This window comes from Notothenia rossii (assembly GCF_949606895.1).
Source record: "Notothenia rossii genome assembly, chromosome: 1".
Taxonomy (NCBI): Eukaryota; Metazoa; Chordata; class Actinopteri; order Perciformes; family Nototheniidae; genus Notothenia; species Notothenia rossii.
Window position 1 is genome coordinate 69641951 of NC_136912.1, and position 27267 is coordinate 69669217.

Consider the following 27267-nt stretch of genomic DNA (forward strand, 5'->3'; position numbering starts at 1 on the left):
CCTGTCCACCGTGTACTGTTGACCGTCACCTCATATGTCTACTCTGTACAGTTCGCTGCAGTCGCGCTTACTCGCCGAGCTTCCATGGCGACAAACTAGAAAAGGCGTTTTTCTCAGATCGACCAGCCTGTTAGCTCCTCCAGGAGAGCTAACGGGCATGTTACGAAATGGGATGATGTAGCGGGACCTCGTAGTACTTTAGCCGTGCTAAGCTAACGTGGAGCTGTACACACATTTGCCAGGAGAAACAAGCCCATAACTAGAGCGAGCTAACGGCTGTGAGCTAACGGAGGCTAGCAGTCACCTGCAGGCTGTTCTTGCTAACCAACTGGCGTCGCCGTTGCTAGCTAACAGGATGGAAAGTGTGAAGGAAAACGAGTGTGGGACGCTTTCAACTCCGTCAACACCACAGGGGGTATCCGACTCTAGCGGTGACAGTAATTCCTTGAAGCCAAGTGGATTAACACCGGGAAAGAGACCCTCAATCGGGGAGGATAGTGACGGTGGGGGCGCAGAAGCGAAACTCTTCGGGAAGGGGCTGGCAGCCACCTCCCTTCTCCAGATTGCGATAAGGAATGGGATCTATCAAAACCAAGTTGCCAACGCTATCGGCGGTGCAGCCAAAAATATGAACATCCCCATCGTGAAAACAGCCAACATTTACAGCCTGACATCAGCCAACAGCACCACTTCTGTTAACTCTTTGCTGGGCAGGAGGCGGCAGAGACACAAGAGGAATCTGTCGCTGGGGGCTCCGCCGACCAGCACCTCTCCCGGGGGGTCCTCAGCGGAGGCGGTGAGTCCCGCTCCCTCAGTCTCGCCCCTGAGCACACTAAGCTTAGATAGAAAGACTTTTCTACGGCAGAAACAGTCAAAGCAGCTCCAGGCCTCGGATAAGACATGGGTGAGGTCGGACCTCCGGAGAGGTTGCATTCACGTCCACGACTGGCTCACGCCCTCCTACCCGCGGCCGGTGCTCTGCACTGTGGACACTACTGCTGCAGAATTAGCCAGTAAGCTGGAGGGAAGCAAAGCTGGGGCTGTGTTGAGAATTAACTTTAAAACTGCTGCTTTAGTTGACTTAAATGATTATTGCAAAGCTAGTAATGGACACACAGATGCACACGATGTCAAAAACCTCAACGCAGGGGAGAATGAACACAAACAACATTATTATCCTGATGCTAAACTTTCCTCTAACTTGTTGGATGATAACACCGCCAGTAACTCTTCCTCTGAGGTCTATATTAATGACATTGGTATAGATTTGAGCCAGAGTGTGGGAGACTGTTATGGAGTCTACTCTGGATCCGATATGGAGAGCAGCACCTGTGAGGACTTCAGCCCAGGTGGACCCAGGAGCACAGAGTACCGGGACTCGCTCAGTGATGGGCTGGGTTTGGGCACAGACTCCTCGGTGTTGAGCCCCACAGGAGACAGTGCCACAGAGGGACCTGACCCGTTTGAGAGCTCCTCAGATGAAGTAGACCTCACCTCCTCTCCAACACATTCAGCTGGTAACTCTGCTGCAGACCAGCAAGAGGACCTGCCTACCACATACCCCTGCAGTACTTCCAACCCAACCACAGTAGATGAGCCCCCATCTGGAGGTGGTGATAATGTAGATACCGCCAAATTAATCAAAGCTCCCTCTAAATGTCCCAGCAGCTCTCAGACTCGGCCCCTGTCCAGCCAAGCATCTGCCCAGCCTGACCCGGAGGTCCCTGGGGGGTGCAGAGTATGGCCAGAGACCATCAATACTACCCCGACCCCGGCTCTCTTCGCCCAGCTGCACGGTGGAGCTGTGCGGAGGCTGGGGGACGATGAGAAGCCACTTCAGATATTAAATGAGTACCTCACTAATCTGGGGTTTGAAGAGGCATGGAGGGTGCAAGGGGAGAGCATGAATCCTGAAATTGGCTGCCTGATTCGCTTCTATTTTGGTGAGTACTGTGTCTAAGTAAAAATACAAAACATGTTACACTATTGGATTACACCTAAAGACAGATCTGCAGGGCATGTACCTAGGGCCTCTTTGATATTGAGAAAATCAAATATCAATATGTTTCATACCTCACTATTGACATTTTGCCAAAATTGTAGGGTCTAAAATCTGTGATTTCGCAAACATTTTTACACTTGACTGAATTTTTTTTATAAATGGGCATCAGGATTTGGATATGTCATTTCCTAATTGTAAAAAGACAAAAAAATGACAGGATAATATTTGAATCCAACTCTAACCCTTGATATCAAGATGAACATTATCTTGATATCAATATATCCCAGCTCTATGCGTTATGAATGTATGTTGATTACACAGCCTGGACTTTATTTGTAAGCTTTCTTTTCCAATGACACTGCATCACTGAGCCACTAGCTGCTTGTTGCCCCATGCCACTTTAGTTGTGCTCGGCTTGTCGCGGCTCATTCATTGTCCATCCATTCTCAGTGTACCGTGAGCGCTGTCATTGTGTTTGGTCAGTCGGACTGTTAAAAAAGTGTATTCAATTGTCCGGGGCGGGACAATACGCAGTGTTTTGGCTGTAAACCCACCCACCCCCTCTGGGAGACACATCTGGAGGTAGCAGGTGTGCTCTTTGGGCCCTGCGATCATGAGGCATTCTGCTTACTGTTTCTCTTCTTCTGTTGATGTTGTTGTTTTTGGTAAAGATCCTGTTTTGCTGACAAGCCGGGTAAGAGGATGGAAAAACAGCCATGATCTCTTATGGGATTAGCACAACTGGATTTTTCTTTTTGACCTTGTTCCTACACCATCGGTTAAAACGGTGGGGATAAAGAGGCGCGGTGTGATGTCGGAGGAAAAGCCTGCAAATATTTGTTTACCAAAATGTATATATTGTTTTGAACTTGCAGTCTAAATCCGGTTTAAAGGCTCTGTCAAGAGTATTCAAGAACACTTGTTCCTTTGTTACATTTATTTTAACACAAGCAACACACATGAGATACTTTTACAACACATACCATGAGGTATACTCAAGACACAGTACACAACAAGCTTTCTCTTTATCCTGTATTTTTACATGGGGGGGCTGAGCAAATTCCCCTGCCTTCTCCTACACCCCCCCGTCCCTTGGCTCCCACAGTGAGAGTAACATGACAGAGGAACAAAGCATGACGTAGAGTGAGGCCGCTGAAAGCAGGGTCCCTTCCAGCCATTGCAGACGAACACACAGCCGTCAAACAAGCAGTGAAGGATGGCATGACAGGGAAGTGGACGTGTTTCTGGCGTGACAGGGACAATTTCCTTAGAGATGGTGGTACGATAGGAAGTGACTTTCATAATGGTTTTGAAAGGAGGAATTTGAAGTTAAATTGGAAAAATGTATATTGATATAATATCGATATTGTGATTTGAGAGTAGACAACATGTTATATTTTGGGTATATCACATAAATGTAATTTCCTGGTTTCAAAGGCTGCTTTACAGTCAAGTGACGTCATGGTGTACCTCTCTTTTCTAGCAGTTCTATTATTTCCTGTGCCTGCTCATGAAATCTACATTACTAAGGATTATTTATCAGAATTGTCATTGTGTAAATATTCCGCATCTATGGCCAACCCTACAATATTGTCATATCGTGGTGTTTTGGTGATATTTTGAGGATTTTCCTCACGTAGCCCAGCCCTAGTCATGATAATAAAAAAAAAAGGGCAATACACAGGAAAATACTTTTGCTACACAATGTCCTGTCCTGTGTAAAGTTTGATTTGTTTGTTAATATTGATGTGCGGAACATTAGGAGATTGACTCAGCACTATCCCTCTGAATGTACACTACCACGTATTCTCTTTCTCTTTCTCTATCTCACACACACACACACACACACACACACACACACACACACACACACACACACACACACACACACACACACACACACACACACACACACACACACACACACACACACACACACACTACCACACACACAGACTGTGCTGACAGTAAGAAAAAAGTGACCTTAGTGGAACTCGGATTTCACCTCCTCAGTGTTTCGGATCTCTCTGAGACCGTGGCAGCAGCAGGCTCCTCTTCAGCGCAGGTCTGCAGTACCCAGAAGGTCACTGCGTTTCTCCCAAGGTGAAACCCAGCAACCAACAAACTTTGCTCAAAACTCACTAAATACATGCAGGCTTCTTACTTTTTCTTTGTGGTGTGAACAGCACAACACCAGCAGTCTGTGGTTTAAGAAGTGAGTTGCTGCTTTACATTAAGCTTGAATATAAAATACACTCTTTTAGCCGTCGTGAATAAGAAACATGAACGGGAATGGTCGTTGCCCTTAGGGACAAGATGCAGCAAAAGTTGTAGCGCAAACAGGAAATGGCTATTGGCGGCTTGATGAGAGTCAGGATGTTCCCCAGTCAGAGGAATAGACGGAAGGAAAGGGCATGTGTTTGTGTATATTTACACACTATGTCTGGCCTGCACCGCCCAGGGAAGGGTGGACCCGCACAATACACATTCCGCATTATTGTTTAGATTAAAACGGGGTGTGAATTCCCGCTGATCTCCTCTATCCCTGAGTTAACGTCACATTTATCCGATCATATTATCACTGACTGACTGTTGTTAAAAATGGGTGAAAATACACACGAAGTCTTTGTCTAAATATGCATCCAATGTCATGATACTCAATTTTGTTTGTAACCACCAGATCTTAGTTTGTCATGTTTTTTCCTCCTTTAGTAGCTTTCTTTATATTTAGCGACATCATGTTGATCATGTTCGAGCTGAGGGTAATAACTACAACAGACTCTGAAAATATGGATGTCAGTCGAATATTTGAAAGACAAATGAAGTTGAAACGATAAATTCCTTTTCAGTAATGTTTTATGCAAAATGTACATTTGCTCAAATGTTAGTTAAAGTAGTACATTTTATATATTTCGTTTTTAGCACTGTTGATCACATAACATTGGCATGTAACTCATGAAATGATTGGAATAAAAGGTGTATTTCGCAATTTTCTAGCATTTTCTAATGACAGATTAATGACAAATAATGAAGGTAATAATCAGCAGATTATTTAATAATAACAATTAATCATTACTTAATTGTATAAGTGCTGTACAGGTGTAGTTGTTATAAATATAATTTTGAAAAAATTATTTTGTTATTAGTTTTTTACACAATTCTGCAATAATAACATTATTTTGTATTAATAAGGAAATAAAATAATGATAGGCGGGGTTTAGGTCTCCACCAAACCTTGAAGGTAGGGTAGTGTATCATGATATAGGAAGAAGGAGAACTAAACAAACAACTCTTATTTGGAACAAAATAAGTTTTAAGTTTGGGTTGGTTACACCCAGTGAAAGCTGAGTGACATTTTGTCTCCCTCACTCGGGGAGGCAACAGTTAGGATCAAGGTGGTGGTGTTAAAAGCATCACATAACAAGCCTATTCAGGTCTGTCAACGGCCCAGAAAACATAGTTACAGTTGGTTAACTCTATTAAAACGGCAGTAAAGAAGGGGAACCCCACACCTGCTTCTGGCCAATCATCTGCTTTCCCCCGCTACTGTAACTGAACTGCGGTTGCTTTGTGTGTCAGCAAGGGGTTAACCCAACAAATCACGGCTGAGTGACTGCCCACAGGCTATTGGAGACAAATCACTTATATAACCACACAGCTCTCACCCTTAAAAAAAAAAAAACAGTGTTAGAGAGTATATCCACAAAATGCCATTCAGTTAAAAATAACATGTTTTTTTGTGCAAAAAGGCCATTATGAAAACAAATAATCAGTATTTTTACTGATCAATGCACTCACGGTCATCAGTAACCTCATTCAGTCACATATAAACGATGTTCTCTCTTTCCATCCAGGCAAGCCTCGCAGCGTGGGCGGCTCTGAGCGTGTGCAGCTTTCGGGGGTGTTTAACGTGCGCAAAGGGAAGCTGGCGCTGCCGGTGAACCGCTGGTCCAGGCGCCAGGTCACACTGAGTGGAACCTGCCTCATCGTCTCATCTGTCAAACACGCCCACACCGGCAAGATGCACATCCTCCCCCTCATCGGAGGAAAGGTACTTTGTCATATCTTTCTCTATAAAGATGTTTATCAAGCATAAAGAGACTGCATTCCTTTCTGCGATTTAGACCAGTGGTACAGCACGGTTTCTTTATGGAGCTCAGGGGAGGTAAACTAGTGCCAGTGGTACAGCACGGTTTCTTTATGGAGCTCAGGGGAGGTAAACTAGTGCCAGTGGTACAGCACGGTTTCTTTATGGAGCTCAGGGGAGGTAAACTAGTGCCAGTGGTACAGCACGGTTTCTTTATGGAGCTCAGGGGAGGTAAACTAGTGCCAGTGGTACAGCACGGTTTCTTTATGGAGCTCAGGGGAGGTAAACTAGTAGTTGTCACTTGAGATTTGGGCTGAGAATTAACTCACTTTTATTGTTGTATAGAATTTATATTATGTACTCTCTCATGTCCTTTTGATAAATATAAAGATAGAGGCACGTAGGATAAGCTAAGCATAAACACTGGAAATTGAAATCGCTAGCCTGGCTCCATTAATCAAGAGAGAGAAAAAAGATGCAAGTAATGAAACTTGTCTTGTGCCTCAGGTGGAAGAGGTAAAGAGACACAGCCACTGTCTGGCTTTAAGCTCAGCTGGTCCTCAGAGCCAGACCTACTACATCAGCTACGACTCGTACACAGAGCACCTCCGCTGGCACAGGACCGCCTCCAAGGTACTCCAAGTGCTGCAATATGTCCACAGTTACCCTGTCTACTTCCATTACTTTCAATTTTAGTTTGATTTGTTATGATGAGAATAGCAGGATTCTACAAATCTGTACCGCCTCCTAGGGTCACAAGTTGCTCATCATAGGCCCCCCCCCCTTCCTTTTTTGTCAGATTGCGTCCCAGAGGGTGAACTCGGTCGACCTGTCGTGCTGCAGCCTGGAAGAGCTGCCCGCTCAGCTCTTTTACAGCCAGGACCTCACACACCTTAATCTCAAAAACAACTTCATGTCGCTCCACAAAGGAGTTCCAGCACTGACCAGGTGAGGAACACTCTACACACTGCCACCCTGTGTGTTCAGAAACAAGGCAACAGGAGGAGCCGATACAGAAAAAGCTCTCTTTTGGATGTGGAATGTCCCTCTTTGTTTTTTGTACTGTTTTGGTGAGCTACCATATGGTCTGAAGAGAAAGCAGCTTATATTAAATGACAGATTACGTTTGTGTGAGCGGGTTTCAGATGATTAAAGGAGAGCTCCTACCATAGAGAGTTTACATCTGATCTCTGGGACACAGGGCATGTTAAATTGGACGCTAAGGTCACAGTCTCGTGTAGCAAAATCGTTATAGTTTTTAAATTCCTTAAAGGGGCCCTATCATGCAAATGTTCAAGTTTCATAATTGTATGTTGTGCCTTTTAATGTTCCAAAAGCTCTTTATTTTTCTCATACTGCCTGTGCTGCAGCACCTCTTTTCACCCTCTGTCTGAGACCAATGCTCTGATTGGTTAGCTGGCCAGCTTCGTTGTGATTTGTCAACCGCTTAGGCTAAGGGGCGGGACATACCTATCACATACGATGTGTTGGTGCGCTAGCCAATAGAAGCGTGAATGTTACGTATGAATGTCATTGTTTTAGGAAAGTAAACAAATAACTGCAATGGCTGAGTTTCAGGCAGGGGGGGGGGACTGTGATAGAGAAACCCCCACTTGGGGAACATTTTGGATTTTAGCCTTTGCAGACAATTTACATGCACAAAAGCCTAAATATAACACACTACAGGAAAGACTTAAGTTAAGTGCAGCGAAAAAGGTGCCCTATCAAAGATACTCAAGTAAACATTCAATATTGTGCTCTGTTATTTTTCAAGAATATATATTGACTTATCTACTTGTCTAAAGCACTCGATCCATAGTGCCATTGTTTTCCACTGAAGATAAATAGTCTTCAATAATCTTTAAACACTGGTCATTCATAATTGCTTTGTTTACCATGCATGTGCATTAATACACATTTGGTTGTGAGTATTTGTGGCAGTTGGCCAGATTATGCAGGATTTGTACGTGTTTGTAGGATCAGTTTATTGTTGGTTCTGGTCTATTCATTGTATTTGTCGACAAGAAAAACAGAATTGTCATTTAAAGAGGAAGTCAGTGTTTCTCTGCAGATTTATCCGCCTCTATGGCAGCAAGAGACGAGTGGTGTTGTGTTTTGACTTAAAAAGCATATGGCAGAGCTTCCTAAATCCTGATTGTGGCATTACCCTGATTTAACAGCTTTCTAGCTAAATCACTGGAAAGCTATGTCAGTTTCATTGTGTCAGCCTAATACAGTCAATGAGTTTATTACAGGACTGTAAATCCTGTGTGTTTTCACATACATTTAAGTTTTGTTTCTCCATTAAGAAGTCAGGCTTCTTATCCAATACTTACCCTACATACCCTGTCACTTTTGATTTGTGCTCCTTTTTTGCCAGATTAGATTTGCATTACATTGATTACAATGAACCCCTATACTGTAAATACACTGCCATTGTTCTGCGGTAAACACTCGCTTCCCAGGCGGTGTTTTTTTAAGGAATGTGTTCTTCCTGTGGCGTGTGTATGATGTAGGTCCGGCTTAGCCTTTCACCCCGACCCCTCTCGGAACTGGATTAGGTTAAACACACACAAACACATCTACCTGATCCTCATGCTGCATTGTTAAGGTGACATATTTCAGTCGTGTAAACACTTAGCTTTAAATAGTACGTGTACTGCAAGTGCTGTATCCATGCTTCCTGTTGTAATTTTCCTCAAGGAAGGGTGTTATGTAAGATCTCACAATGTTTGTTTTTGTTAGACCCTCAATTCAATTCAAGTCTTATAGCACTAAGAGATTAATATGTGTGTCCCTCTTTGTCTGCCCTTTTCTTCCTGTCCCCACCCACTTCCTGCTCTCCTTCTTTCTCCTTCACCTTCTCTAGGTTTTGTAAACTGAGAAGCCTCAGTCTGTCAAATAACGCTCTGTCAGACTTTCCCCTGTCCCTGTGTGACATCACCTCGCTCACGGAGCTGAACTTGTCTGGAAACCGTCTCTCGTCTCTGCCCGTGGAAGCAGGAACCATGCACAAGTAAGAAACACCACGACCTCTGGGCTGCAGCTCTTAACTATAACAGCGCTGATAATGACCATGATCATCTGCCAGGTATTTTCCCGGGGGCTGAGAGTATCCTCCGTGACCTCTACTACCACTGGGTAGGAGACGCTGCCATCAGTGCAGATGAAATCCCTCTCTGTATTAAGTGAACAACTGGCTGTGTACCAGACTTCTGTCCTGACAGTGCAGAGTTTTTTTTCTGCTGGTGATCAAAATGCAGAGTCATGCTGCTGCTGTCCTTGCAATAAAGACTATCCAGGGTCAAGTGCTTAGTCATTGTATACACCAGCGTTTTCAGACATGTCCCTTTTACAACCGCCAATATTTGGGAGCATTTTTATAGTGAGTTTTTCAAATGTATATAAAAGATGATACAAATAAATAATACTAATTTAATAAGAGTACATTTATGTTTTGGAGTAAACCATTTAATAATAGAAATAGAAACCCATGCATGGAATAATTTAATTCTGTAATCCTTCCCCCACCCTATTTCTATGGTTGTAGTTTCTTTTGTTTGTGCAACAGGACTCGTCTATTTTGGAAAATATATAGGAAATGTAAAAAAAAAAATAGAAGGTAAATAAGTCATAGTTGTGGTCAATGGTGGAAGAAGTGTTCCTATACCTTACTGAAAGTAGAAAATAACCACTTACTTCTTTACCCTGTATTATCATCAGTTTTCTGTCAGTGTCTTAGTATTATATATGATGTTTCTAGGTCATTATTGTTGCTGCATTAATGTGGACATTGCCTTGTACTGCTGTAGACTTTAGGAAAGTATTTTAAACATATATTCAGTTAATGATCGAAAACATTTTCAGCCACATCATTACTGAGCTACATATCCCCTCCTCCCCTCCCCTCCTCTCCCCTCCCCTCCCCTCCCCTCCCCTCTTGTTGTTGTGTCCAGCCTGCAGACTCTTCTCCTGGACGGGAACTTCCTGAGCTCCCTGCCCGCAGAGCTGGGCTCTCTGGAGGGCCTGACCTACCTCGGCTTGTCCTTCAACTGCTTCAGCTGCGCCCCCCCCGTCCTGGAGAAGCTCAGAGGCCTGGAGAGGCTCTGCCTGGCAGGGAACCAGCTCTCTGTCCTGGATATCACGGGGCTGCAGTGGCTGCCTGCTCGCCACGTAGACCTCAGGTAAACTCACAGGCATTATTAGTCGTAACACTGGAACAAAAGCTCGTCTGAAATCCTACACTTCCCAAGATGCTGCATGAACAATCTGCTCTGTATTCCTGCATCCCTGCCTGTTTGGGACTTTTTGTCCTGTGGAATTGGAAATCTGAACATCAAGTAATTAAAGTTCAATTAAGCAGCCATAAAAAGGGATTACATGAAGTGTCAAGAGCTGAAATTGAATGAAACATATGAATTGGTTAGTAAAATAACACACTTCTCCTTTGAATCCTAGAGATTTTCATAAAAAAATGATGTACTTTACAACTTTATTTTAATAAAATAACTGTTCTATTTATTGTAGTGTTGCACGGTGTACCGATACTTGAAAGATACCGCGATACCCTGCCGTTAAAAACGTTACGATTCCTCCGTTTCATTAGTATCAGTACTTTTAAGAATGACGGGGGAAAGTACTCCGGTGAGAAAGCGTCGTTTTAATAAGAGCCGTGTGTGTTCAGCGCTCTGCTTCCACTCCCTGCACTGCAGCGGTGCCTGAAGTCCCGCCCCTTTCAAGCACGCTCTAAGTGCCTCCCCTCTCTCGTGCACGCGCTCGCTGCCAGAGCATGTGAGAAAACGAGAAGCATGGCTGCAAGTGGGAGTGCAACTGCCGCTGCGCCTCGGCTTGTTGACAAAAAAGACGCCAGAAGCGACATTTGGAAGTATTTTAGCTATATCTCTGTGAGGGCAAGCCTACGGACACCACGAGGCCTTTCTGTAAGAAATGTATTAATTGTATTTAATACGAATTCTTGTCATTTATTTTATTTATTGTTCTCATTGTTTAAAAGTTTGTGTTTTGGTGTGAAATAAAGCACAATAATTACATTTAAGACACACTTTTTTGTTAAAGATCTGCTGAACATCCAAGTGGTGAAAAGCACAGCCTGCAGTGTATCAATCAAAGTTAGCGCCATACCCTCGATTCCATCTTAAATCGTACTGATCCTTAAATATTGAGAATCCGGCCTGGAAAGTCCTAGAATGTGATATCTAAAAAGGTTTTCAAACCCTAAGACAGAGATGTAATCTCCAGCTCATTTGTTTCCTTATATCCATGTTCTCTCTTACAGGCTGAACCGGCTTCAAAGGGTGACAGTGGGAGACTCGGAGCAGCTGATGCACATCCTGCAGCTGGACCTGAGGGACACGGGGCTCCAGGAGCTGGATGTCAGGCCCCTCTGCAGGCTGGAGCTCCTGCGCTGTGACAGAAACAGTCTCTCCCTCCTCAGAGTCAGTGGCCACGCCCTCAAGAGCCTGCACGCCGCACACAACGGTATTTATTATGTTAATGCAAGTTCCTCCACATGTTTACTTCAATACAATTCATGATAAAACATTTGCCCTGGAATGACAGGAGGAAGTTGGGATCAAACTTGTTAATGTGATTAATTTGTGATAATTTTTGTAATAATAGTTTAGGTTTCCAGATTAATCCCGGGCATTAACTTTGTCAAGCTTTGCTGCTAATAAGGAATTGTTCATATTGTGTTTTCAGAGCTGAAGCTCCTGGAGGTGCAGCCGGTGCCCGAGAATCTGACTGTTCTGGATTTGTCCTGGTAAGAAGACTCTATGAATACCCAACTGCCCTATTTACTGAGTGGAAAAGAAGGCCATGTGCTTGTTCTAAGAAGGCTGCTGACTGTATTCATATTTTTTTAGGAACAAGCTGGGATGTGTCCCTGCTTGGGTCTGTGAGAGCAGCAGACTGGAGGTGTTGGACATCAACCACAACTCTGTCACAGAGCTGCCCCTACAGTGAGCAACACACCAACACCATTGTTTGTTATTATGTCAAAATGTTATTTCAAGTCTTCAAATATCACAAATGATAACATATTGAGAAAAAAAAACACTTTTACAATTAATATCAGTGATGGTTATAATTGGCAGCATTGTTATACAATGATGCAATTTATTCGCTTTTCGGCGCCTCCCGCTTTTTTAACGCTGATTTGGGTGACTTGTGTAATTCGTGGAGAACCGAAGAATTTTCGTTTTTTGGGGGGGGGGGGGGTCCGTCCGTCCGTCCGTCCGTCTAATTAAACAAGCGAGTGCCTGTTTTTCCTGGCCAAGGACAGGTTCCTTGAACACAACACGAGCGTCACGTGTCTTCACTTGGTAAGGAATGTAGAGTAGATTACTAGAGTGCTGACGGAGAGCACCGGAACGCCGCTCCAGCTCTTCAAATATTGCAGTACCCATAGGGAGCCGTACACATGCCGCAGTGTTTGCGTGGCTGTGTCTTTAGTTGCAAGCACAGTGGCGATCTGTTGTTATTAGCATCTGGTTAGCTAGCTATGCTAACGAATTTAAAGAGCTTTTCTACAACCAGGTGGAAGAGAGCTCTCTCCTGAGAGGCTCAAATAACCTCAGCTCAGTGAGGTTAAGGCACACCTTGATATGATCATTATAGTTATTAATGAGACATTAGAGACTAAATGAAAAACAGGTATAAAATACTATATGACATTAACAAAAAAGTTGTTAAAAATAACAAGAATAGAGTTTAAAAGGGGAGTGATTTGTAAAATATCCAAAAAGAAAAATCTGCTTACAGTTCTGTTTCAAATGAGTGTTGAAATATGTATCCATAGATCTCCTCATGTTGCTCTCAAAGTGCACCAGATTGATGCTTTTAACTTCAATATTTAAAAACAAATCTTCCCGGGGGAGCATGCCCTCGGACCCCCCTAGAGGAGGTTAGGTCTCCCCCACTTAATGTTCACATGGATAGAATACTAAATACCTTTGCACACATCATGTGTCCATATATTTCTTTTGTGGTGGTCATGCCACACCGTGCACGTGCATGCATACGCGAGTCATGATAAGATATCTGGATTAAGAGGTTGCTTTTTCTTTGAACAGCATGAAAGAAAGGCCAAATGAATGGGCTGTGATTTTAGTTTTTTTTAAGCAGAGGTTGAGTTCAATAATTTGTATGGCCCTCTGAGGATGTTGTAAAAATTGAAAGGAAAAAGGTTCCCCACCCCTGGTGTAAATAATAATTAAAACCCTTGATTTATAACTTAACATCTCTGTCTCCTATTGATCTGAGTAAATTATAAAGAACAGCCAGTTAATTGAAGGATTATAGCACAGGCCTTAGTCAGATGGTATATTACGCTGTTTTTTTTCTGCTTCGAATAGTTCTCTCTTTTTTCACGATACCTGTGTTTGCATCACTGGTTATAAGAGGCAACACTGTTGTTGACATACTGTAAATACAGATATACTTAATAACAACAGTGTTGGTAACTCTTAAAACTCTTTAAACAGAACGGTATTATTCCAAAGGGTCTTACGGCCCGTCCACACACAGGCTTGAAAAAAATCTTGAAAAATCTTGATACTGGGCGTGTCTGAAGCTTGGCAATTTTTTGCAAGCAACGCGACCAACAACCAATCACATGAATCTCCCGCCCCCGACATACAAAGCAATAGATATGTTAAAACGAAGTAAACTGGATATAAACTCTCCAAACAGGGGAAAACCTACCAGTTTCACCCACTGTCTCTGCCACCTCCCTCCATGCCCGGTTCCTCCGGTTTGTATCCCGGTAAATAGTTGTGGTCGTAAAGAACCGGGTGATTTGCTACCGTAATATCTCGTTTGGAATATGAGGAAATGAAATGCGGTCTGGCTCTCCCAGCTTGCACGCGGTTTGATTGGCTAGCGCTTGTACTGGCGGGATTTGATTGGCTGATGCCAGCTTCGAAAGCATTGGGAGCATCAAAAGTTGAACATTGCTCAACTTTTGATGCTCACGATGCTTGCAAAGCCATGCTCCGCTCCCCACAATGCAGTTCGGCGAAGATTAAAAATCTTCTACGTCACCCCATTCAAGTGAATGGGCGAAGCTTTGAAAGATTTGTTTCATGCCTGTGTGTGGACGGGCCGTTATCGATACCTGTAGCAAAACGCCTACACCAGTGCAGTGTTTCTTTTCTTGTCTTTGGCAACAATTACTGTTGGCTTCAAACACAATCAGATCCTGGTAGCTTTTTTCTGGGTTGCTCACACATACTGAAAGTGGCTTTGAGAAATGTTCCAACTCAATGTCAGCATTTCAAAATGTATCCTTTACTTTTTACCCCCGTGTGTGTGGTGTAGGCTGCTGTCCAGTGGGAGCCTGAGGAAGCTGCTGGCAGGCTGGAACCAGCTGTGTCGGCTGGCTGAGAGACTGGAGAGATCGCAGCTTGAGGTCCTGGACCTCCAACACAACCATCTGACGGAGCTCCCACACAACCTGTTCATCAAAGCACAGAGGTGCACACAACATCCATCCTCTTGTTTTCTCGCTCTATTTGTTTCCGTGTCTATTTTCGTCTTTGTGTATTCAACATTTCTCTATTTATTTCTGTCAGTTTTCTTTTGTGTTTTCATTATTATTATTATTAAGTTTGTATTCTCTTTTGGGATGTCTTCACAGCTTGCGGTACCTAAACGTGTCAGCCAATAAATTGGAGAACCTCCCTGCAGCCAGCCTATCAGAGGACAACTCCAGCAGCCTGGAGGAACTCTATGTGACCAATAACTGCCTGACGGACAAGTGTGTCCCCCTGCTGACTGGACACGGCCACCTCAGGGTGCTCCACCTGGCCTACAACCAGCTGCAGACGTTTACTGCCAGGTAATAACTGCACATAAACTGATCTTGTAGAAGAGGAACATTAATGTATGATAACTTCATTTTTTACCTTTAGTTTTGCTGCATTGAAGGGCAAATAAAAAAAGAAACGCATGCACACACTGTCACTCTAAGAAGCAGGTTGCGAGAACATTAACCAATCACATGCACCTAATTGCAGGCTTGTCGACACACACACACACACACATACACAAGCTTACATGAACTCACATTCCTTTGCTTCTGAGCTGTCCTAATCCTAGAGGAATCTCACATCACGTTATAATCACAGCTTTGCTTCAGAATGAGGTTTATGTCACATGAGAGATGACTTGTGGTGTGTAGTGCTCTGATACAACTGTACCTCCTCCTCCTCCTCCTCCTCCTCCTCCTCCTCCTCCTCCTGCAGTAAACTGGCACGTTTGGAGCAGCTGGAGGAGCTGGACCTGAGTGGAAACAGACTGAGGGCCGTTCCCACCACCATACTCAGCTGTCAGCGTATGCACACACTCTCTGCCCACTCAAACTGCATCAACGCATTCCCCGAGGTTCTCCAGCTGCCTGAGATCAAGGTTAGTGTGATATATGAAGGTGTTATAGGCTCTGTTTCTTTGCTCTCATTTATCTGTGATGTTCCTCTGGAGCTTAAGAATGTAAACATACTGTTCATACAGGGGAGTGGGCGATATGTGGATGATATATCGAATGTATCGCGGCTAGATCTGCGTAGCATGAATAAAATGACTGCTAGCAAAAATACAGTACAACTGATCTTGTCATTTTTAAAGCTGCCGGCATGAGGCTTGCTTAGGCATTTCTCTCCTCTCACGCAACAAAGAAACAAAAAAATCAAGTTTACATTATGCACACTCGCCTGCCTATCAACACAAGGGGCCAGGGCTGTTTTAAAAAAACAACTATTAAGATACATATTGTGCAAAGCGTTAAAGCCTTAACATATTGAGATATATCACCCAGCCCTACTACATAATGTGTTTTACTTTCTAGAACAACATCTCTAACATACACCCCATCAGATTAGAATGAACTGTGGTCCTAGTTGGGGACCTTGTGGAACTACTGGAAAAGTCATTGTAATCTGTTGACCAAAAAAAAGTCTCCCTCTGTCCCGTTCTATCTTTATTGGGGTTGGGGCACATCGAAAAACCTGTAATCTCTTTCGTAATCTCCTAATCTCTTCCTTCATTTTTAACCCAAACCACGATGCAACCTGCTTTTGCTGATACTGAACAGATGTAAATCAATCCAATGAATAGAAAGGACATTGAAAAGCAAGGTACCCACAGAAACTCTCTCCTGTGATCTGACCCTTTCTCTCTCTCTGTTTTGATCCGTAAGTGTGTCGACCTGAGCTGCAACGAGCTGACGGAGGTGACTCTGCCGGAGACGCTTCCTCAGAAGCTTCAGGATCTGGACCTCACAGGCAACCCTCGCCTCAACCTGGACCACAAGAGCCTGGAGCTCCTCAAGTACGAGCCTGCTAGATCCTGCAGTAGTGATGATAATGAAAACAAATACAGTAAATGTACTGAATTGTGAAGAAGCAACTGGCTGAGCCTCTTTCCCTTTTCTTTCTCCTCTCTGCAGTAATATCAAATGTTTCAGGGTGGATCCATCCCCTTCAGCTCCGTGTTTGAGCGAGAGCCACGGGGCCCCTGCAGTCTGGAGCCACGGCTACACAGAGGCCTCTGGAGTCAAAAACAAGTCAGTCCCTCCCCTTCTATTTTTGTTTCTCTCCATGTGCACTTCATGTTTATTTAGATATACACACACACTTCTCTGAAAAACAATAGTAATGAAATACATAAAAATGAAAGTCCTGTGAAGGCATAAAAAACTGCATAAGACTAAATTATAATGAAAATGTAAGAAAATAAGCATTTCCAAAATAGTTGAAAAGCTCTTACTCGGCTGTATGGGGCTGCAGCTAAACAGTTTGATGTTTTTTTTAGCCTGGACAGCAAAGCTTTAGACACTTTGGGTCAGCAGATCTGACGGATTAAACCGTCAATACGATTATTTTTAGTCTTTAACCTTGGACATCATGCTTGTCCCTGGAGAATATCAAGTTTGAAGAGCAGAACATAGACAAGAGATCCAAATCCCTAAAGCTCAAAAGGAGATACAATTAAATTCAGATGTAAGTAATGAACCATATCTTACTTTTTAGGTATGAAAGTCACTGCAGTGCTACAGTCGTATCTTTCACGCCTATAGTGTGCTGAATCCAGATATGTTATTAACACTGAAACCAAGCAGGCAGAATGAAAGGAAAGCAGGGTTGTTTATATTCAGTCATATATTGTGGCAGGATTGTGTACATAACCCTCTTGTTGTTCACAGGCTGTGTGTGGCAGCTCTGGCCCTGGACAGCTTCTGTGGGATCCGTGAGGCTCTGTACGGAGTGTTCGACGGGGACAAGAACGTGGAGGTGCCTTACCTGCTGCAGTGCACCATGGGAGACGTGCTGGCAGAGGAGCTGCACAGGGGCCAGAGGCAGGAAGACTACATGACCAACACTTTCCTCACCATGCAAAGGTACACAGCTTATAACTACTATTATTTCTCAAATGTGCTTACTTGTTTGTATATATACGTTTCTTGTAAACATGTTTTTGTGATGTATTGTAATACATATGTTTTATTTGTTTTTATCAGCAATTCCTGTATTGTGAGCCCTGTTAAGCTTTTATTATGATTTTATTACATTTCTTTCAAATATTCTTTTTTCTCTGCAACATCTGACCTGAGACGGCACATGTCAAATAGCTTCTTACCGATTACAGAATTGTCTATTAATGCGGAATGTCCCTGTTTATTAATTTAATAAATAAACAAATAGTTCTGTATTCGCCCCTATTATAAAACGTAATTCTTCTTTCTGTTGCACCCTGTTTTGCCACTGCAAATCCCTTTTATGTGTAAAAATACTTTGCAATAAACCTGATTCTGATGCTGAAATATTCCCGGAGCAGCACACAGGAGTAGAAACGTGAACTCTTCCTCAGTTGTTAGCCGTAACAAAGATCATACACACTCCTCACTAAGAGTTTCTGCGTTGCTCTGCTGCAGGAAACTGGGCACAGCGGGTCAGAGGATGGGGGGCTCGGCCGCTCTGTGTCACATCAAACATGACCCGGTGGCTCCGGGCGAGCGCGGGGGCTGCTTCACCCTGAAGGCCGCCAACGTGGGCCGGTGCCAGGCGGTTCTGTGCCGCGACGGTAAAGCTATGCAACTCTCCACCACACACACTGTCAAAGAGGAGCCCGAGTACCTGAGGGTCCGGCAGCATAACGCCATCATCACCGAGGTAAAGACACACTCATTTGCATATTGAGCAGTTTCATAAAATATTGATGATTTGGTTCATTTTCGTATTAATAAAGTGATAACATCGTACACATTACAGTTGCAATGCCGTCATTGGTTTACCTAACAGCCCTTTCCCCCCTTCCTGCAGGACAACAAAGTGAGTGGTGTGACTGACTCCACCAGGATCATGGGTTACTCCTTCCTGTGCCCCTCCGTAACACCCAGACCGCACGTCTCCACAGTTACCCTCACCCCGCAGGATGAGTTCTTCCTACTGGGCAGCCGGGGATTATGGGACATGTTGTCTCCCAGCGAAGCGGTGGAGGCGGTCCGGAATGTCCCGGACGCTCTGGCTGCTGCTAAGAAGCTGGTGACCCTGGCTCAGAGCTACGGCTGCTCCGACAGCCTCAGCGCTGTGGTGGTGCAGCTCAGCATCACGGAGGACTGCTGCTGTTTCTGCGAGCCCGAGCCCCCTCCTCCCAGCCCGGGCCCGGGGGTGCACACCAGCACTCACCCCTACTCAGTGGGCAGTGATGGCATACCGCTGCCCCCCGCCTCCTCTGGGACAGTGAGCGAGCTGAGCAGCGAGTTCAGCACGTCGGAGATGAGCAGCGAGGTGGGGTCCACCGCGTCCTCGGAGGAGCCCCCGCCCCAAGCAGAGCCCCTCCCCTCCCACCTAAACCTGCCGGGGCGGGCCGGTGTTCGCAGGCCGCCCTGTGGAGGAGGCAGCTTCCACAGGCAGTTCTCCGGAGCTCTGTCGGACCACGGGGTGGACAGCGAGGACGAGGAGCCCATCGCCGGGGTCTTCTCCAACGGCAGCCGCGTCGAGGTGGAGGCTGACGTCCACCGCCATGGCTGCACAGCCCCCCAAACGCACACTACACCAAGCACAAAAATCCCTCCTGTTGTGGCTTCACCTTCGCCTCTTCCCTTCTCCTTGCCGTCCCCCTCCCCCGTCTCTCCTTCCTCGCCCTTCCTCAGCGGGGAGGCTCAGTCGGGGACCCTGGGCCGCAGGGCTCGTGCTAACGGCTCCGTGGCTTGTCAAGGGAGGAACCAGGACCTCATCGAGGAGGCGGCCGACGCCCCCGTTAGGAAGCAGGGGGGCTACTTCAACGCTCCCGCCCAGCCGGACCCCGACGACCAGCTCATCATCCCGCCAGAGCTGGAGGAGGAGGTCCGGCAGATCATCCAGCAGCAGCAGCAGCAGCAGCAGCAGCAGCAGCAGCAGATGCAGACACACAGCCAGCCAGCACACAGCTACCAGAAACCTGCAGACTTCTTCGTCACACCGCTCTAACTTCCACTTTAGGTCGTACCGCTCCCTCCAAAAGGTCCTCAGAGTATTCTGAACATGCTTCTGGACCAGACAGACTGTTTTGTTATTTACTTTATTTTCTACTGTTAACTCTATACCCCTTGAAACGCAATGCAATTTTTTACAACACTTAACATTGATAAGATCTTCACATGTAATTGATTTTCTTTTTTTACCATATCTTTAATTTTAAGAAGCTCTTTGAAATGCTTTTTATTGGAAAATCATTCTATGTTAAATGGTACTTGGAGATAGGGACCCTTGTGTTTTTGTGTTGTAGCAGACATTTCCCCCGTGTGTCGCGGCTCATGGCCTTTACAGTTGTCCGAGTTAGTAAAACTGTTAAACTAACTCCTAGGAGTTTAATACTTTAAAGTGACTTAGTCACTGAAGCGTACTAATATTCTCTGAGAGAAAAGATGATAATTTCAAAAGGCTGATATTCCAGGTTTGTGTTTTCGGGTGTGCAGAGTTCAGAGTGGTGCTGCAGTGCAGAGTTAATGCTGAAGGGTGTGGGGGGGGGATGTTACAGGTATTACCAGCTGAATGAATGTTCTCAGAACAGTGCTACAGACTTCTTGATAATGGCAAATCGCACAAGAGAGCTACTTTTGCTATATAATAAATTAAAGTTTTCAGATAAGAACAACGTGTTGACTTTAACTTATTGTGGAGGAGTGGATGTTTGTACTTAACGAGACTTTTTGTAGCCATATGTTAAGCTTTGTTTTTTCAAGGCTTTTATTTGTATAAGTGTTGGGGGGTTCCCTTCCTGTAGTGTGTTACATAATGGGTTTCATTTATAACTTACACAACACGGTAGAATGAATAAAAAGCAGTAAAAACAAACAATAACAAAAATAAAAGGGTAGTAATAACTAAATAAAAGGTCTAGGAAAAGGCTCTATTGAACAGATGGTTTTGAGGTCCTTTTTTAAAAGCCTCCACGGTCTGTGGTGCTCTCATGTGGTCGGGGAGAGCGTTCCACAGACAGGGAGCAGCCGAGCAGAAAGCCCGCTCTCCCATAGCACGGAGCTTGGTCCCGGGGGGTTTGAGGAGGTTGGATTTGCTGCATGTAAATGTTCTGACAAGGCTAAACATTTCCCTCCAGAGGGAGTTCCTCTCCCACACACTCACCCAAACGCTGTAACAATATATGGTTTGATGCTTATGCTTGAACAATTAGACAAGTAATGGTCTAATCCAGGGGTCTGCAACCTTTTTGACCAAAAGAGCCATTTTGCTCCTTTTTCCCAAATATTTTTTTGTCTGGAGCCGCAAAACATATTTCATAGCTTGATAGCTAATAAAGTTGTCTTTATTGTTATATCAGACAAAAACTACAGTTGTTTTGCATTTATTAGGCTATTTATTACATTATATAAAACTGTTAACCTATAATAAGAAACAAAGAACTCCTATAAGGAGAATTAAAAATAATACACAGGCCTACTTTAAAATAAATTAAACACAGCACTTGGGGAGTCCTCTGCACATTTGAAGGGGAATTTTTTTTTATTAAAATGGGCCCACTTTGAAATAAATAAAACATAGCTGCACCCTAAAAAGAGTTAAAGGTAGGGTAGTTAAGAATGGAGAAACCAGCTCGAGTGCGCTAGAATTTGAAAATACACAACCGGAAAAAATAGGCCTCTTCCTTCAGACTTTCTTACAGAGTCCCTCCTCCAACATACACGAACGCGCACAGATGGAAGGCTGACAGGCAGGTAGGCCATCCAGTTACTTTAGCCGGGCCGGCTAAAATGATTGGTCGTGCTTTTTACAGCGCTACGGCTTCCAGAGATTAATTTTTGTAAGTATTATTGTCAAAGAATTTAATATATTCATTGCTATCGGGACGTTAAGAGCATTCCATGGAATATAACAGTGTTTTCTGAAATAAATTACATCCCCCATTGAATTAAGACTGAAGATTGTCAGCTGTCTTCCTCTCCCGTGTTGTTCCTCGATACGTAAAGGCTAGAGCACCGTTGACAACTTCTCTCTACATATCAAACATACCGGTAAACCAGCATCGTTTGCTGTGAAAGCATATAACTCTGTCCACACAGAATTAAAAGTCATTCATTCACTTTTAATGGATGTTAGAAACAGATGTACCCAAACGTGTCACACATCTGAAACTGCATGGCTGTAGTGAGTGCAAACCTCTAAAATAGTAGTCTCTTTTATACATATTTTATTTTCAAATGATCATGGTTAAGAAGTGCTCAACAAGCAACAGACTTGTCTCTGCTAATGTAACTGTCTCTGCATACAATCACTGCATTGTGTTATCTGAAATGGTCAAATTAGAACTTGGGTAATTACCTCACTCTGGAGAGTTTCTTTTGTTAGTAATTAAGTTTTGACCAAACAGACCAACAGTTACATCACTGCTGAGTCGTGTGTGTGTCCCATTGTTTGACAGCAGAGAGAGTGTGGGGGGGGGGGGGGGGGGGGACACAGCAGTGAAGTCATGGCTGGCAGGAAGCCTCTGGAGGGGACAGAGGAGCAAATCAGGAGCTGTGGTCCAGAGCTCTGGCGCACCCTACAGGCGCCATAAACACAACAGTTGAATGTAATCACATTGATAGGTTTAATTTGAGTAGATACATTTATGTACATTATCAATATCAAAAAGGTGGCATTATCAAACAAACATTGATACAAAAACATTAATTTAAACATTTATAAAATCCAGGCCTGAGTTAAAACAATCCAACATACAAACCGTTCACATGAAAAATGTACTTCTACCCATATTGGACCTGTCACAAAGGACTAAAGAGCCAAGGACATCAGAAGAAGAATTGAATGTGACATGGAATTAAAAAAGCACATTACTAATCCCAACACTGGTCCCAAATAAATTACAAAAATATTGCATTTAATATTTGGAGTGCATGTTTGTTGTCCTCTAACATTGACCGAGGGTATTAAGTCTTAAAATTCTCAACACCCGTTATCCTGAGCTGTAGGGAAGGATACAAGCATTAAAAGGCCCTTAATAGGCAGCTATTAGCATCATTCATTTGAATTGTGTTAGTCCCCTATTGATCTATCTACAACAAAATCACCATGGTATTATACAGCGCTTTGAAAGGTCACAAGGGGAATGTGTGTGTGTGAATGCTGACTTATGTAAAAGCCCTTTGAGGGGTTGTAAAGGCTGCAAAATGGTTAGATTAATGCAGTGTATTTACCATTTGCAAGATTTTTCAAAACAAAGAAAAAGGGGAACACAAAAGTTGTTCTGAAAAACAATCCCTTCAAGGCCTCTCAGGGCCTCCGTCTATAAAAATGTCTCTAAAGCTCTGTCACATTATTGTAAATTCCTTTTATCCAAGTGACGATCCTTTAGGAATGATTACTCAATTTCTTCCAGGTTCTGATGCTCTGAACATAACCTGATTCAGAGCAGAGTCGGTTTCCATGGTGATATACCCCAGTCAAGTGAGCAAGCTTCATGATACCAGAACTATCTGTGGTCCTTCTCTGCCCCTCACACAGAGGTGGTGTCGGCCCTCAGCGGCGCTCTCTGTGCGTTGGCTCTGGCCTGCTGCTTCTCCGCCTCTCTGCGCTTCCTCTCCTCCAGGTAGCGCCTCACCCCCCGGATGGTCTGGAAGGTGAGCACGGTGCCGACGCCGTACAGAATGGCCGTGATGAGCCCGAACAGAGCTACGGCTGCGTCACCCCCGCCCACATCGCAGTTCATCCAGGTGTAGCCCCTCCCTCCGTAAATCCTGGCGCGCTGCTGACACACATCAGTGGCGTTCACCGTGATGATGAAGTGCAGGTAGAGCCCCACGGCCACCACGTAGGCCACCGCTCCCACTGCCTGGAACACCAGTGCTCCGTACAGAAGCTTCCGGGACATGTGGTGGGGGGGTTTGTTCCCGGCCACCACGAACAGCAGCGAGAGGACCCCGAGGGTGAGGCAGAAGGGGATCCCCCCGTAGAGGCCCGGCGCCCTCATCTGGCTGTACTGCATGTCCAGCTCCCGCGCCTTCTGCAGCTCCGTGCCCTGCAGGTTGAAGTTGGAGTTTATGTCGAAGCCCCCCAGCCCGCCCGCCGAGGACATGCCTGAGGACACCATGTGGGCTGCAACCAGGCAGATCAGAACCAGGCTGTTGGTGAGGACGGCACAGATCAGCATGATGCCTGGAGGGGGGTCAACACGTGAGACAGGTGAGGAAGGGGGTCACAGCATCAGAACAAGGCGTTTGTAGGGATTCCCCTTCATAGAGATAGCCTTTTATATAGAAAATAAACAGAGTTTCTTTACTGAAACGGTGAGAAGGCTATGCAATAAAGAGCAATAATTCAAGTGAGTGCTGTTCAACAGCATTCCACTATTGTTCTTCAAATCTTTATTCTTCAACTTCTTCTTATTTCAACCAAACTTTGTCCGCTAACTACTTCAGCCTACTTTCAGCTACAGAAGCCATTCAACTATTACATTATTCAGCTATTTCAGGACATTGAGGCTATAAAGTTTGTTGTTTATACCTTTTTTTACTTTTCTTTGAAGTATTAAGCTTCATCACTATTGTTCCTACTCTTCCAGTGACATTTCACTCTCAATTTGAGCTGTAATAATTTCACTTTCTGCATTTCTCCGCTAAGTTCAGCAACACACTTACTTGGTTTCTGTAGCTAAAAGCAGCTACAGAGACCATTCAACTAATAACATATTCAGCTTTTTCTTCATTTTCGGCTACATTCAGCAACACATGTACACAGCTTGCCTAACAGCATTCGCACGCATTTTCAGCAGGAAATGCATTTTCGAGTTATATGCTTGCCAAACAGTCATGTTGCAGTTTACATTGTAAGATAAGATCAAATGTACTTATCTTATACTATTATCCTATTAGTGTTTGTTTGTGATACAGAAACATTTTTTTGTGAGGATACATTGTGTGATATCACACGTGTGCGTATATATGTAGGGTTCCAAATAATAATAATATTTAAGAACAACTGATTTTTAACTTAAATTAATTTTAGCATTCCATCTGAAGAAAATGTAAAAAAATAATTGGAAAATACTTTCCAAAGTTCCCAGAACCGAAGGTGATGCCTTCAAATGTAGTGTTGCCTGACCAACAATACCAATATATATCATTTTGTATTAATAATTGACGAATAGGGTGGGTAGATTCTTGTTTTTCACATTCCTAGAGGATTAACTCTTCTTTTACATGAAGTACATGAAAACATTTAGACCAAGGTACCAGGTAATCCAATATGTCCTTTGTTAAAGTAATCCCTGCAAAGTGTAAACTCAGTAAAAAGAGGCCTACTCTATAAACACCAGAAACAGGTCCGTCCAGTATTCACAGAAGGAAGAATTAGGACTGAGCTGCAATGAGACTGAAACCAAAGTCCGCCCTGTGACGCAGCAGACAGAGCTTTCATTTTATATTCAACCCACTGTGATCCTTACGTACCTCTCCTGGAGCAAATGTGTGAGCATTTGGACTCGTGGTGCTCCTCTCGAGGGGCTTCCCGCTCCCGCACATGTTTGGGAGGGGGGTCGGTCTCTCTGGGGTAGTATGGGGGTCTGGAGGAAGACCTGAAGCACAGAAACACATACATGATGACACCAGTAATGATTTTAGCTTGTTTACATCTTGGAATTATAACGCCTAAATACACTAGATGCAATGAAATACAGTTGCATAGCATATGAGAATATTGTCTGCATAACAATACAGAATAATTCCTGTAAATTAATAATAATAATAATAATAATAATAATAATAATAATAATAATAATAATAATAAAACACCGTGGCCCATGTTAGTGGTGTTGGGTTGGGCTTGTGTAGGTTACACTAGAATTAACTATATATTGGTAAACAAAAAAAAGCATAATTGAAGGTTAATTTTTATTTAAAAACCAGAAGAATATATATATTAAAAAAACAAATTTGATGAACTCTTGACGTAAGCAGTGGTGGAAAAAGTATTCAGGTTCTTTACTTGAGTAAAAAAAAATCTGAAATATTTGTAATATTTTAAAGCAAAAGGAGCAAATCTTCACATTTAAAAAGTTGGATCCGTGAAACAAAAATGTCTTGCTGCCAATACATTTTCTGTTACGCCTCACATATAATGTTGGATGGTGATACCAAATAATCATATTTTAAAAAGGTTTGATAAATATTGTGTGTTAAAATCTTAATTTATAAAGTTACTACAGATTAAATCTGTGAAATAAATATTTTGGATTAAAAAGTACAAAATTGGCATCCAAAAAGTAGTAGAGTAGAAGTTTAAAGTAGTGTAAAATTAAAATGATGGGTTAAAGTATGCTACAAGTAGGCCTACCTCAGATAAAGTACAGTACTTGGCTAGTTACTTTCCACCACTGGACATAGGTAGGCCTACTATAACATGTAATATTACAGGTAAAGCAAAGGGCTTTATGGTATTTAATGAAGTACATTGAACGCACCCGTCATCGTTGGAGTCCCGGTAGTTTCGATGCTCTCCGTTTCTCTCCCGGTGCTCTCCGTTTCTCTCCCGGTGCTCTCCGTTTCTCTCCCGGTGTCCCCGGTTCGAGCGCGGCGGCTGGCTCATACCTGCTGACCGAAACCGAACAATTGGACACATAAATGACCTTTGAACAATAAACACACTGTAGGCCTACAGGCTACTATAAACATGAACAATTATTCAAGAAAATGTATTTTAATGAAGAATATTTTTGTTATTTAGGCTACGTTAATTTCGACCGTTGACGTTCAGGTATAAACGTCAAACAATGTAAGCTTTCGTTTAACCACATATCTCTAATCGTTATCAACGTGTATTTATAACTGAAACAAACAAACCAAACTCTTGTTTACGAGGACTTAAGCTAATGTCAGGCAACGGTGAAGCAGGTTTCACAGGTAAAAACATTAAAATAAACATGGCTCCGTAGCTTCTAAAAAGCTTCGTTTTACTTAATTAGCTTACAAACGTGTATGTTATAAAGTCTTAGGTTGACCCAACTGTGAAAGATATTACTTACTGAATATATGTCGACAAAAGCACTGTAAAGTCCAACTATGACGCCTTTTTTCAAATTACTCCTCGCCAGGTATACAGCTCCCCACCCTACCTGGAGGGGGAGGAGGAAGAGGAGGAAGGCGGAAGACGGAATAGAAGCTACAGGTTCAGATGAGATTTACACAGCTAGAGATTCACAAATACGTTTTTTTTTGGATGAAGGCATTACCAGCTCTTCTGAATCGGCCGCTTTGTGTGCTGTCACTCTCCCATCTGGAGCTGAAGAAGCCTCTGTTTATAGTTCTGTTTTAGGGGTGTGGGAGCGCAGCCTCTGTCTGTCGGGGAGGAATGTTGGATTTCTTTTATTAGCAAAGAGATTTACATGCAGCTCCCCAAAGAGTGCTGTGTTCCCTCCAGCATTAGCATACTCCCTGCTTGGAATCACACATTCCCAAGTTATATGTAGGCTGCTCACACTGTTTATTGCTCATGAACTCATATTTTCTAAGTGGCTGGCTTGCTGAAAACCAACAATGCAAGTAGTCGATAAAGCGAAAGCCACCTATACATTTGTTTTAGTCATATCAACCAAAAATGACAAACATTTACTAGTTGCAGCTTCTCCAATCTGAGGATTTATGTTTTTTGTCAGTTATATTAGCTAAAGT

The 27267-nt window shown here is 43.6% G+C and overlaps 2 protein-coding genes across 3 annotated transcripts; one reads left to right on the top strand and one right to left on the bottom strand.

Annotated features, from left to right (window-relative positions):
* LOC307042845 (PH domain leucine-rich repeat-containing protein phosphatase 1-like) lies at positions 1 to 22882 on the top strand. Its single transcript, XM_079687010.1, has 17 exons — positions 1 to 1943; positions 5857 to 6053; positions 6597 to 6722; positions 6889 to 7037; positions 8959 to 9105; positions 10046 to 10273; positions 11386 to 11588; positions 11811 to 11871; positions 11975 to 12070; positions 14430 to 14585; positions 14749 to 14949; positions 15356 to 15518; positions 16306 to 16436; positions 16555 to 16671; positions 17311 to 17505; positions 18040 to 18277; positions 18428 to 22882. The coding sequence occupies exons 1-17, from the start codon at positions 356 to 358 to the stop codon at positions 19574 to 19576; spliced, it is 5145 nt and encodes a 1714-aa protein (XP_079543136.1). The 5' UTR covers positions 1 to 355; the 3' UTR covers positions 19577 to 22882.
* Positions 22180 to 26840, bottom strand: LOC307043011 (MARVEL domain-containing protein 3). Of its 2 annotated transcripts, none has more exons than XM_079687189.1 (4): positions 26622 to 26840; positions 26061 to 26187; positions 25051 to 25175; positions 22180 to 23758 (listed from the first exon to the last, which is right to left on the bottom strand). In XM_079687189.1, exons 2-4 carry the CDS (start codon positions 26183 to 26185, stop codon positions 23100 to 23102), a joined length of 909 nt encoding a protein of 302 aa, XP_079543315.1. In that variant the 5' UTR covers positions 26186 to 26187; positions 26622 to 26840; the 3' UTR covers positions 22180 to 23099. The 2 variants fall into 2 exon arrangements, with proteins under 2 accessions (XP_079543315.1, XP_079543314.1); XM_079687188.1 differs by having other exon boundaries at positions 26061 to 26190; positions 26622 to 26839.
* Between the last annotated feature and the right edge of the window lie 427 nt (positions 26841 to 27267).